This window comes from Ailuropoda melanoleuca, chromosome 9 (assembly GCF_002007445.2).
Source record: "Ailuropoda melanoleuca isolate Jingjing chromosome 9, ASM200744v2, whole genome shotgun sequence".
In the NCBI taxonomy this organism is placed as follows: Eukaryota; Metazoa; Chordata; class Mammalia; order Carnivora; family Ursidae; genus Ailuropoda; species Ailuropoda melanoleuca.
This window is the reverse complement of record NC_048226.1, coordinates 35,539,116-35,552,885: the sequence shown is the minus strand read 5'-3', so window position 1 is coordinate 35,552,885 and position 13,770 is coordinate 35,539,116. Positions and strand designations below refer to the sequence as shown.

At 38.6% G+C, this 13,770-nt stretch overlaps 1 protein-coding gene across 1 annotated transcript in view; it reads right to left on the bottom strand.

The window, feature by feature from the left end:
- CLVS1 (clavesin 1) overlaps positions 1 to 13,770 on the bottom strand; it is a 196,784-nt gene that overhangs the window by 104,939 nt on the left and 78,075 nt on the right. Inside the window, exon 3 of the mRNA XM_002915715.4 lies at positions 991 to 1,165. Coding sequence (XP_002915761.1) covers positions 991 to 1,165 — 175 coding nt within the window. The remainder of the gene's footprint in view (positions 1 to 990; positions 1,166 to 13,770) is intronic.

Sequence of the window (13,770 nt, the reverse complement as noted above, 5' to 3'; positions counted from 1 at the left end):
AGATCCATTCAATAAACACATTCATCGGAGGCCCACATGCTGCTGCTATTTGTTGGAGGCCAAATATGAGTAAGCCATAGTTTATTCTGAGAAACAGACCCACCAGTAACTCATCACACTAGAGTATGATGAGTAATGGAAATGGGTCTCCTACTTTTGCCCTTTGAAGAGAATGAGTAACAGCTGCTGATCTGAGAATTAGCAAATATTTTGCTTTCTACACATAACGGCCACTTATGGGGTGGTCTCCCCACTGAGTTGATCTTCCTACAAAATTAAGAAGGGACATGAGTAGTAGTCTTCCTGAACTGTGCCTTTATCTTGTAGTACAGTTATAATAATGTTGTCACCAAGAAGCTACGCAGGATTGTCCCTCTGAGTTTGTTACTTTTCATAGAATCACTGGTTTTTAAACGTAGAAGGGACCCCAGAGACTAACTACCCCAACCTCCACACTACACAAAATCCCCTTCTCAAAGTCCTGACAACTGGTCATACGAACAAGAAGTAGCGTTTTGTCTGCTTCCTTTGTTGGAGCCGAAGTGATTTACTTTAGTGCAAACACTTCAAGCACAGTGCATTCTGGGAAGTGAGGATCCATAGGGCGCCTTTCCTCAGTGCAAAACTGCTTCTAGAAACCCTGGAAAGCCCCCGTGCCACCCCTATATAGGACATGCTCTTAGAGCAGATGTTTTCTAGTTTTCTTTTTTGTGAGCTCTCAGATGGATTAGGCTAAACATCTCTGAGCTTTATTCATAATTGCTACAGTAGGTAATTTGTGCCTGTGGTAACAGTAATTTGGTGCTGTTAATGAAAATGAAGAATAATTAAAAAAATTCTGACTTGGGCTGAATGGAAAATATGGAGGATTCACAGATGAACTGTATCTAAGTTTTCCTTCGCTATTCCCAAGGACAAATATTACTTTGGTTGAAATAAGAAAAAAGGACATTGTCATACAGGCTCGCCCTCTATGTTTGTTGAACATACCTGCAGCCCTTCAATAGCCAGTTTGAGGATTGAAGGGGTCAGTTTGGAGGCTTGTTTGAAGGAAAAATTACTCCAGTCTATAATTAAAATGAAGCCATTTATCTGAAGCTCCGGATCTTCGATAAGGACTTCCAGGGACAGCAGGATGGCACGGAGGATGTCTGTGAAGGAGTTCCTGTAGCCAAAGCAGAAAGGAGAGGTGGTGTGTGAATATTAGCAGGTGATCTGTATGAAGAGGGATGGCTGCCTCACGGCACTGTTCCGTGAACCTGACCTGCAGGGTAACACGGGTATCCTCTACCCAAAGTGACCGAAAATACATTTGCTAAACTTCACAGGAACTATGCTTCAAGACTCACAGGATGGATACCTCCCTTTGATCCGACTGCATCAGCACCCACCCTGAACTTTATGAAGCATCTCTCTTAAGTGTTTCCATTGGCTTCCATCCTCTGCTTCTGGCACAAACTGATTGGATTTCACTGAAATGCATCCCTTACTCTGCTCTCTTCCTCACAGAGCTCTGTTCACTTGTAGGGCAGCAACAGGTCCATCATCACAGTTGTGTCCTCAGCGCCTAACTCCTCAGTCAATCATTGCTGAACAAATGAGGTGAGACCTCAATCAGAGGCACTTATTTTGATTAAAACCCCTGTTCCTTTCATATGTTTAAAATCTTGCTAAAAGTGCAAAAACATCCATGCAATTGATGCTATTTTTTAGCTTCAGTTCTTGGATAGAGAAAAATAAAACAGGAAGAATAGCTTATTTTCATTGAAGGTTTGCAGAGTGTGATTCAGGAGGGAAATCGCTTTGAGTGCATCAGTAACTATGACAACAGGCACACCTGAATATAAACGAGAGTGACAGTTCCCCGGTATTGTATGTGTTCCTCCATGTCAGATATTTCCATTCATCAAATGATTTTTGTGTGAAATAATTTTCAGACATGAAGAAATGATGGCATTTTCATTCTGCTAATTCTCCCAACAGATTATCTGAGCTATAAAACTAAAATCTTAGAGGATCTCTAAATTCAGTGCCTTTTTTGGTAAGTAGGAAAATATAAGCTTGGATGGCAAGTAATGGCAAAATTCATTACTTCCTTTGGGTTTACTGTTAAAATCAGAAGGCATCTCCTCTGTGAAATAAGTGTGAAATGATCAGATTCTTGGTCATTTCAGCCTGGTTCAAATTCTAACCAACTCTAATGATTCCCGATTAGAAATCTGGAATATTTGAACAGTAAATCAGTAAGAATTTACTGAATGTCTATTATAAGCTCAGCATTGTTTTTTATATTTAAGGTTATAAAATAGTATGCTCTATTTCTATTTTCAAAGAGCCCTCGATTTAGTTGGGGCGGGCTAGGAAATTAACAACATTGAGTTGAAAGAGATCAAATAAAATCTGAGTAGTCAGGGAGGAGTTTATGGAGGGATGAAAGCTTGGGATAAATCTTGAAGTGTGGATAGGATTTTGACGGATAATGGGAGAAGGGGGAGCAAGACATTTCAGGAAAAACGAGCGACAAGAATTGAAAAAATAAAGATATACAGCCCATTCTGCTACTGTACGGTTCTGTTTAGTAAAATTTTTTTCTTTCTATCAAGCTAAAATTTTCCTCTTCCAAATCTACTTACTGGGTGTAGTTTTGCTACAAAGGGAAAAACCTCAGGTCTTCCCATGTCACACAGCTCCAACTATGTAAACATGGTGATTTTGATGCACTAGATAATCTTAGATTAAAAAAATATTAGGGGCGCCTGGGTGGCTCAGTCGTTAAGCATCTGCCTTCGGCTCAGGTCATGATCCCAGGGTCCTGGGATAGACCCCCACATCAAGCCCTGCATCAGGATCCCTGCACAGAGGGAAGCCTGCTTCCCTCTCCCACTCCCCCTGCTGGTGTTCCCTCTCTCGCTGTGTCTCTCTCTGTCCAATAAATAAATAAAATCTTTAAAAAGATATATATTCGTAACATTAACCATTTCTCATAGGAAATGGTTTTTAATACTCTTCTCATCCTTACTGTTTTCTTTCGTATGTGTTCTCTTTCAGCTCTAAGAGATATCAAGTTCCTGTTAATGTAGGATAGGTTTTCATTAGAACTTTGTTTTTGTTTTTGCATCCGCATCAAACATAATATAAAGACCAAAGTCATTTTCAGGCATACAGCTTTATATTGGGAACAAACATTAAATGGAGCAGGGGACGACAGATAATGAAAATATAGAAATGCCTAATAGTAAACTGGAAATGGCCGTTAGTGAATTAGAAATTCTGACCATGGATAAGCTTTCTTAGGAAGAGCACACACATGGAGAAAGTCTGGACTAAAAGGCTAAGACTTAGGTAGAGCTTATTTATAGTTTGAGTCAAAGGAAGAAGAATTAAAGAAATGAAAGATAAGAGGATCAAGACAGTATTAGGCTAAAACAAGAGAGAAGGTGCTTCAAGAAATAAGGGTATGATAGGTTACAAATGTTACTACTTGTTCTTTTGCCTTTGGGCGTTGCCATGGTAAAAACATGCTTCAGTTAGCATGTTGGACCAAAGGGAAGATTGAGGAACACAAATCAGTGACTCCCCAGCCAACTAGCAGATCTTCATAAGAAGCAGAGCCACCCAGCTGAAGTCAGGCTAGATAAACTCAAGCTGTCTCACAGATGTGTGAGCGATAATAAATGATTACTTTTTAAGCCACTGAGTTTGGGGATGATTTGTTACACAACAATAGCTGTCCGATATCAGAGGGTAAGCTAACCAAGTCAAGTGCGACAGCATAAAGTAGAGATAGCACCTCTTCTCATCACTTATCCACTTGTATTCACTCCCAAGAAAAGATATGAACTCTGTCTGGAAATGTGGGAAACATTTTATGCATTTTCAACACCAGAACTTTACTGCAGGATAAGCATTGTCAGTGAATGAAGTATTCTATTCATGGGATGATCTCAAGAGAAAAGTGAAATAATTCTGGACTTTATTATAGTTTTCAAATGTTCAAATGCTTCACTTTTCCAGAGGAACTGGATAAGCGGAAAAAGCTGAATGGAATGTGTTTCAAGTTATCAAGTTTAACCCCTGTTGAGGAGAGCAATCTCATCTCGTACTGTAGTTATGATCATTACCTTGAATTCCTTACTTCTTGGCTTCCTCATATGGATTTCCTAATCTTTTTCTTCATTCCTCATTACAACACTTTTGACTCATGAAATCCTCCCAGGTTTTTATAATTTAAAAATACCTCTCAGACCAAATACTTTATGCATATACTCTGCCCTCAAGGAGGTTGGAGCATAAATTCCCACTCCTTAAGTGTGGGTTGAGCATAATGGCTTCCTTCCAAAGAACACAGTATGGAAAGGGGCAAAAAAGTAAATTTACCCTGGAGAAACCTGACAAACGCAACCTCAGGTAGGTGATTTAGGCCAACATCAGCAGAGATAACTTCTGTTGATAGTACTGTCCCTTGATACGGCAATGAAAATGGCACTTTACCTCTGAGATCTTCCTCCCAAAAGAGCATAACCCCAGATTAATCAAGAGGAAAACATTAGACCAATTCCAATCGAGGAACATTCTATAAAAGGCCTGACCAACATGCCTCAAAATTGTCAAGTTCATTAAAAAGCAAGGAAAGTCTGAGAAACTGTAACATCCAAGAGGAGCCTAAGAAGACATGAAGATTAAATGTAATGTGGTATCTTGTGGGATCCTGGGACAGAAGAAAGATATCAGGTAGAAACTAAGGAAATCTGAATAGATTATGGATTTAGTAAATGAAAATGTATCAATATTGGTTTATTAGTTGTAATAAATATACTATACTAATACAAGATGTTAATAATAGGGGAAACTAGATGCAGGGTATAGGGAAACCCTCTATGCTATCTTCATAATAATTATATAAATCTAAAATTACTCTAAATAAAAAGGTTTTTTAAGTGCTTAATAGAGTTTGTAATCTGTCATGGTAAGTTTCTATGAATCTTCTATCAAGGTTTCTAAGCAAACCAAAATGGTCACGAACAATTCAGCTAGCCTAAATAAATTGTAGAAATGTGAGGAGAAGACATTTCCAGAATTTCTTCATTCTACTAACTTGTTTAAATTTTAACATTGCTTAATAACTCCTAGAAAAAAAATATTTTCTGTATTTTCTACAATCACAAGTCCATCAGAGTATTTTATCACTTGTGTCAAAAGGAACAGATGAAAAATGGATATTTAGAGTTTTTTACCCTTTTTCTATAATTTGCATAGCATTTATATAGTCAGTTATGGACTGTATCAGTTTTTGACTGATAATTAAAAGCACAAATGTGATAATATATATGAAAGCACTATATGAACTACAAATTGTCAGTGAAATGTAAAGAACTATATTACTAAACAGTTAGTAGAAAACTTCAACTTCCCCCTCTCAAAGGATAATACATTTATATTCATTAGGACTTACTCACGGTTCATCGAAGGATTTTCAACATTTTACTCTGAGCACATAGAGATTATAAATAGTGGCTCATTATTAGGTTCCATTGTTTTTATGAGTAGAGCATCCAATATTGTTACCTGAGGCTTTAAAATTTAGCAGCAGCATAATACAAATGAGATACAAAACAGTGGAAAATAGTAAGCCCTTTACCAGCGAGAAGATCTCTAAGCTTCAAGAAGTGACTCCTTTGTGCTTTCAATTTTTAGTAAAATTCTAGAACCAAGAACACAGAACCTAGATCCTAGACTCCCATAAGAACAAAGATGTGACATGTGCCAGTGAGACTGTTTCTTAAAAGGAACAGTGGGAAGCCTCTTAATCACTCTGAAATCACAGTGCATATTCCTATTCCAAGTTTTCTGTTGCGGCAAGAAATCTCTTAATATCAGCAGTTAAAGCTTTTAGGCCGGCTCTATCTCAAAACCTCTTAACTTCATGCTCAATATCATCAAGTGTTTACAGTTTTTTTCTTGGGAATTTTTAAAAGTCCTTAAACCACGAAATGCTTTTGCAAATAGTTGGCTATCAAATATCTATGTTTTATTTTCAGATGCAGAAACATTGCATCTGAACATGCTTTTTTATCTCTTCGTCCCATTGAGACTTCTTTCAAAGTGTAATTATTAAAATAATCATGGCATGGTTCTCATAGTTATCGACTATGCTTTCCCCTTATCTGATAATGATGTCCAAGCCCAGGTGGAGAGGAACATGTGCTCCATCTGTATCTCCTCTAATGCATTTTGGCAGGGGAAGAACCCTATTTTGGTAAACTGGCAAAAGGGCTTGTACTCCAGGGCTTGACATCCAGGCTCTGCCCCCCCACCAAATACGTGACCACTCGTAGAGGGCTGAAGTTCAGTCAAGGCTAATTTCCTCTCCTCCGTGTAGAGGCTTGTTGCAAGAATTATGCAAAATGATGTGCTTTGTGAATTGGAAAGCACATCCCAATAGAAGGCAGTATATGTACTTGCAGGAACTATAGGGATAACCCTCTTGGTCATACTGCTTGCATGGTGGTGATGGTAGCAGGACATTAAGTGTACAAAATTCAATTGTGTTCTATCTAGGGGAACTTATTTCCTCCTCTTCTAGGGCTGACAGTTTTCAAACCATGGCCTCAGATGGGAATTCTGGTGATATATTTTCCTAAATGAGTTCTAATAATTCCTATATGACTCAAGGTTTAGCTGGACAGTCTCTGTGTGTCATTGTGCACTGAAACAAATGAATACATATTTCTCAATGGGGGTAATCAAGGAAAAGTAAGAAAAAACAACTGTGTTTTGAAAATATTAGGTGCAAGGAAGATGCTAACAAAAATGTTTAAATTTGGGTGACTGGGTGGCTCAGTCGGTTAAGCGTCTGGCTTCGGTTCAGGTCACAATCCCAGGGTCCTGGGATTGAGCCCCGCATTGGGCTCCCTGCTCAGCTGGGAGTCTGCTTCCCTCTCTCCCTCTGCCCCTCCCCTCCTCTCTCAAAACGAATAAATAAAATCTTAAAAAATACATAAACATATTTTTTTATAAACTTTGCTGTAGTAGACTTAATATTTGCAAGAGCTTAATATTACATTTATTTTCCTAAATGTTAGCTAGAAAGTAAATTAGACAATTACTTTTCTCAGCAGGGATGATCACCCAGAGAACAGTGGCCTGGACTTAATTCTGTCTCACATGACTTGATGAGATTCATCTTTTCGAGAGTAGAGAGAAAGGGAAAAAGGGAACAAGAGATCAGGGAAGAAAGAGAGGAGAAAGAAAGAATGAATGAAAAAGGAAAGAGAGAACACCTTGTAATTAATTTTTTATCTCTGTTAATTTTATCCTATTCCTGTCATTGAAGAAAACTTCTGGATTTGTGTTAACACAAGAATACAATTCCTTGTAACACCAGAATAATGAGTTGCCTCTTGGTTTATTATTAGCTGTAATATGGGAATATCTGGTTCTCAAAGCCTCAGCATCAGATAAAAGGAATAATGTATTCAGTACCATTCAAACGTAAGATATGTGGGCCCCAGTTCCTATGTGTGGCATTTAGATAAGGGGCAAGCTACAGCAGGTCATCTGCTTTCTGAATTCTTAGTCCAGTTCAGAAGACACACTCTCAACCTAAATGGAATGTATCTTATAAAAACAAGTACAGTCAATTCTAATGTTTGTCTATCTCTACAAAGTATGACAGCAATACATGGAAAGAGCATGGGGCACTCATCCTTGGCTCAAACTCACCTCCTACCCAACCATTTGCTTATAGAGGAAAGAACACAAAAGGGTAATGATCTTGTCTAAGAACAGGGCTCTCATTTAGAACTAGTATAGAGAAAATAAAGATGAAAATGGTGAAATCAGTGTTTTGTCACTCAAGGAAAGCTTGAAGAAAAGAGGTTATACTTCTGTAGACCAATCCTGACAAGCCTACCCATCTCTCGCTACATACACAAGAATGTAAAGTATTCATACTCACCATTCAAAATGACATTGAAACTAAAGCTCTCAAATTCCAATCTGCTAGTGCTCTTCCTTGTTTGTGTTTCTGTGGCAAACAAGAATATAAATTGTGTGTGTGTTTCTGTGTGTGTGTGTACACATACACTAACTCAAAATTTAAAGTTAATTCCCCTAGAAGTTGTCTTCCATCACATTCAGTTATTTTTTGCTTAAATGAAGAAATGGTTTGAGCAGATAAAACCTATGTTTTCATTGCATTTGACCCAGTGCTTCTAAGTTCTCCCCAAAATTGAAGAGAATGAAATTAAGACCAAATGCGACTATCTGCTCACTTAAATAGATAGTGCAATTTCTTTTTTTATTTTAGATTTTATTTATCTATCTGAGAGGGGGAGGGAGGAACAGAGGGAGTCAGAGTCTTAAGCAAACTCCGAGCTCAGTACTAAGCACAGAGCCAAACACAGGGCTCAATCTCACGACCCTGAGATTATGATCTGAGCTGAAATCAAGAGTTGGATGCTTAAGTGACTGAGCCACCCAGGCACCCCCAGATAATGCAATGCAAATTTTTATCATTCAATGCCTTCTTTTAAATTTTTTGAAGTACCTGGAATTGGATAAGGAGTCAGGAGGCATTTATTCAAATATTTAACAAAGTTCTGCTTTATGGGAAACATGTAAGATAAAAGGATTTTCCCCCTTTTCTGCTAGTAGATGGAAACTGGTAGGGATTATTTAAAAATATGTATAGGGGAAGCAAATGAAGTATAATCATTAAAAGCAGTGAGATTTGGAGTTAGGCAGACTCTGATTAAAATCCTGACTGTTCTATGTGAGCTTAGTAAGTTATTTATCTCTCTGTGGTTTAGTTTTCTCATCTGCAGAAGGAGGATCACAGCACCTATGCTACTAGTAATGGTAAAGTAAGATAATGTATAAAAGAGCCACCACAGAGCAACTGGCTCATGACAATCCATAGAAGGTGCTAATGGTCACAGTGGTTTTCATTATTACATAAGTGAATATCATATCAGATAGAAAGTAATAGGGGTTGCAAAATGTTTGGGAATAATGAAAAAGAGATCACTTATGGCTGGAGGGGGGGTTGGGACATCTTCAACTGGGCTATGAAGAATGGGAAGGTTTGGACACTGGACATAGAAGGGAAAGGGTGGAAGGAGCCATATATACAACAGTAAAAGTTGAGAGCACAGAAACTATGTATTGGGAGCAATGGCATGTTTGCCTATGCTGTGGAAAAAAGTGGAAAAAATTCAGAAATATGGTCAGAAAAGGGGTTGTGACTTGTCTTCATTCTGCTTGATGGGAGAACCACTGAGTGTTTAGGCAGAGGGGGGAGGCAGTGGCAACTATGCTTTAGGGGATTTGGACTGACATATGGGAGACTGGAGTCACACAGACGAATTAGGAGGAGGTGACTACAAGGCATTAGGCGAGAGCTGAATGGAAATGATAGAGATGTGAGAAGAACTGCAGAAATGAGTACCCAGGATTTAGTTACAGGTTAGATGGAGATGTGAAGGGAGGAAGGACAGTGCTACTAATTAAGACAAAAGGAACTCTGTCAAGTCAGAAGCAAGTCAGAGATGCTGTAGTTGTATCTTACAAAGGATCTTACATAATAAGAATGACACACAGTGTTGATGTGAGTATTAACATGATTTGACACGGTTGTCAAGAGGGTGCCTAGGAATGCATGGTCATGTGGGGTCTATATTCTTGCCACACAAGTGATGAAATCCCTCCTTAAATTGATGCCATGTCTGCAAGCAAGAATATTTCCTGTCCTATTCATTAGAGACCACTTGCCTCTGTAGCCTAGACTATGAGCTTCACCAGAGCTGGGAGCGTATTGTCTTTGAATCCCTGGCAATCACCAGTACCCGCACATAGTAGGTACTCAACAAATGATGTTTAGCAAAGGAAGAAAGGCAGGTGCTAAACAAAACTGTTGAATGTTTTGAAACAGTGAAAATGGACAAAACTCACTTTGGAAGCCCCAGTGGGGAGATTTTCCTCCTCTTCAATGTCTCTTATGCTCACTCCTAAGGGTAGCAGTGTCAGATGTGTGTCCTTAGGCACCTTTGCCATTATGGCTCATATTTATGGAATAATGTGCTACTGAGTAACATATATCCAAGAAAAGGAAAGGAAACTAGGCTTGAAGATTTGATTTTGGTTTAGGAAAGAGCCATGCGTGCATTCACATAAGGTTAGAAATGTCATTAATTAAGACTACGAAAATGACACTCTAGAAGAGTTAATAATAAATGCTAGATGGGAATGTTTCTAGATAGAAGTCTGGTGTGCCATGAGATTCTTAGCCCACTGGGAAAGAACTGGTCCCTAAATAACACTTTAAGACGCTTGGGATGTAAGTGAGGAAAGGGTTTATTTCATCCAGCTCTCTAGATGGGCATTGATCCAAGGTCTATAGGGAGCCACTGAAGAATTCAAAACCACCCCAATGGAAGTGAGTTATGAGCATTCCATCCATTAGTAAATGACTATGAAAAATTAATTTCATGCTTCTCTCTTCTGGTAACTCCCCTGGCTGAGGAGCTTCAGGAAAGTAAAAACTAGGAAGAGTCTCAAGAATGCAAATAAGTACAGAATATTAAATACTAATCACAGAGCTAGGATCATATCAGCCTAACTGAGGTCACAGACAGCAAGATCTCCCTTGATATGAGTGAATTAATGTGGATGGTCACATTACTTACTTCCAATGGAATTCAAGTGACATTTGTAGATCTTGCATAGGGTTCATAGTGATGTTCTAGTCACTACTTGGAATAGAATATTCTTTCCTGTAAGTCTGTCTGGCTCTTATAACAACAACATCACTTTCAGGATAAGAAATTGGACAGTAAGGTGAGAAGATATCTTAGGAAAACATCTATCCCATAATACTACATTGCTTTGAATGATTTTACCTCCTGAGCATCTCCACTTTGGTGATATGCTGCTGACACTTTTGCAATCAAGGGGTTCCTTTCTAAAATCATAAACCTTGATAATAACGTGCAAGGCAACTTGAATTAAATAGTACACTAGCAAAACAACTGTATAGATGTTGCATTTCATGGAAAGCACACCTGTGACTTCATTTGGAAGTATGCAACCTCTCATAATTTTAATTAATGCAGAAAATTGCCTACTCCAATGAAAACTCCAAATCTCTGTGCTTAATAAAGAGGTTAACAATATCTTAAAACTGAGAATTCCCAAAGCTCTAAAATTAGTTGCCCGTAACTAGGAATCTCAACCCTGAAAAATATGGATAATTCACATCAGAAGATTTAATAGAGACTGATTGAATTTAGAGAGTCTGCAATCTGATTGAAGTTTTCAAAGTTGGTTTATCCTTTCCCATCTTTAAAATTCTAGCCTCCTTAATCATAAGCTACTGAAACAGCAGCAAGCAATTAAATTCATGAAAGATTAAAAGGAGAGAGCCACAGGAAATCATTATGTAACAGAAAGGAAAATCTTATTTTCAGAGATAGTGTATTTTTATATATTTATTATCTACCCTGATAGAAATTCAACTTGTTAGATGATTTTCAGGTAGACATTCTTCTACCTGGCTATCAACCTTCAACTATTTTATCTTCCTTAAGACAGTTTAAGGTTATTGGATTCTTAGAGAGAGAAGGATATAAGGTTGCTGTGCCTTCATAGCTATCAGGCTTAGAAAGACCTTAACGCTGTCTATACCTTTCTGAGTTCGAGCACAGAAAGGTAAACCTAATGGGAAGAGTTTGGGGTCTTGATCAACTCCCATAATGCTTAGTGATGGTTCACAAATCACAATAATGATAAGAGGATTGAGCGTGCTTCTGAAACCAGGATAAATATATTCCCATGGCCCAGAGAGAAAAAGCTTTCTGCAAATCCCACCTATACTTCCTCCACAACCGGACATGTGTTTAACTTCAGCAGAAAAAAAAAAATCCCCTTTGGACGTTTCAGATGAAACCCGGAGCCTGGAGTCCTGTGACTATAATAGTTAATTGGCAGGACCAGACGTCTCAGAGTAGAGATGTGGGAGTGTCTAGAATTCTCCCAGAAGAAGATTCACATGCACACCCACCCAGCCTCACCCAGCCCAAATCAGGCAGGTCATGGACACTAAAGAATGGTAATGCCCTCCCCTTTGCTCTATAAACCAGAGGGCTGGGAGCTCCAAAGGACCCACTTACTGAGGCTCATCCAGAACCACTTATTTTCACCCTACTTAATGCTAGGAATCAGAAGCAAAACAAAAGGTAACATTTAATATGTTTATAAAAGAATAAACCTAAGCTCCTCATAGCTGATGGGACAATATAATACAAAATAAAGCAAAAAACCTCCAAAGAATAGAGTGTGCCTGAAGCTGATTTTGCCCTTCAAGGTGACTCTACGCATGAAAGCTCTGGGGAATTATTTTATGGAGGTGGTTAAAGACAACAGTAGTTTCTTTTACTTAATTACATCACAGATTATCACTTGGCAATTCTCTAAGCAATTAGAGCTGGTGGTTACTATTTATTGCTGCCACTTAGTAGCTACACCACAGGAGATCCTATAAAACATCAACATACATTTATCTTCAGCATAGGTCCAAAATATCCTACTCTGAATAGAACAGAATTTGGAAAATGCGTTACATATGTATATAGACACATAATTTGTATATTTAAATATTCACACAAGGAGAAAATACAATATTTTAGGACTTGGGATTTTACTTCTCCTTGTTGTAGGAGGATTTCGGTGCCTAAATGTAGTCTAACAAAATCTCAGAGATTGTAAGGGACCACTTAGAAAGATCAGCAGTTTAATTTCCAAAGAAGAAAAGAGGAAAAAAATTTAATGGTCAGACTCTGGAAAATTCTATTTCAAGTTTTCTCCTCTTCTTTAAACCTTGCTTGCTATAAACTGATGGGCTATTATCCATCCCTTTTCTACTAACCAAGGGACAAGGAGGGTTTTCCTGGTTCTGTTTCATACAGAATATTCCCAGAAGAAGGTGTTGGAACTTCCTGTCTCCTTGACCCACATTCAGGAATTGGAGATGATACTTATGCAGCTACATAATTCTCTGGATCCTGAGGCAACCTATAAGTACTACAAGTAACTGCTGACCACAGCAAGCCAGAGTACTGGGGAAGCTTGGAGGGACAGTGGAGTAAGATGGAGGTGGGTTCTTCCAGAATGGATTTATAGTCCAAATAGAATAAGGTAAATGACAGCTAGCAGGAATCTTTGTGATTACAAGGTGCTCCCCAGCTGAAGGAAGCATCACTTCCTTTCCATTTGGGGGACATCTGGTAATGTGTGTATGGGAGCGGCGGATGGTTTACACAGTCTTTTGACACTGCATTGACTGGACAGAGGCCAATAATGCTAAATACCCTGCAATGTGTAGACAGTCCCAGAATAGGATCCCAACCCAAATGCTTGCAATTCTTTAAACATTTTAAATAATGAAGTTCAGGTCCAGAGACTCTCAGTAAAACCACATCAGCAGTTGGCTGCACAGCAGTAACACGTTTCCTGACTCCTGGGTCCATGTGCCTGCACTATCTCTGAGACTCACAGAACAAAGGAAGAAATACTAACTCAAACGGGAAGCTGGACAACATAGCAAGAATATTTCTTGCTGTTCCTCTATTCTACTTTCTTTCTCTGTGCCTAGACTATTCTTTCCTTCTCTTCACGGAGCCAACTCTTTCTCATTCTTTAAGTCAGATGTCACTTTCTTAGGGAGACTTTCCTACCACAGGAAGTAGCAGAGTATAGACAAGGACTCCCACCTTG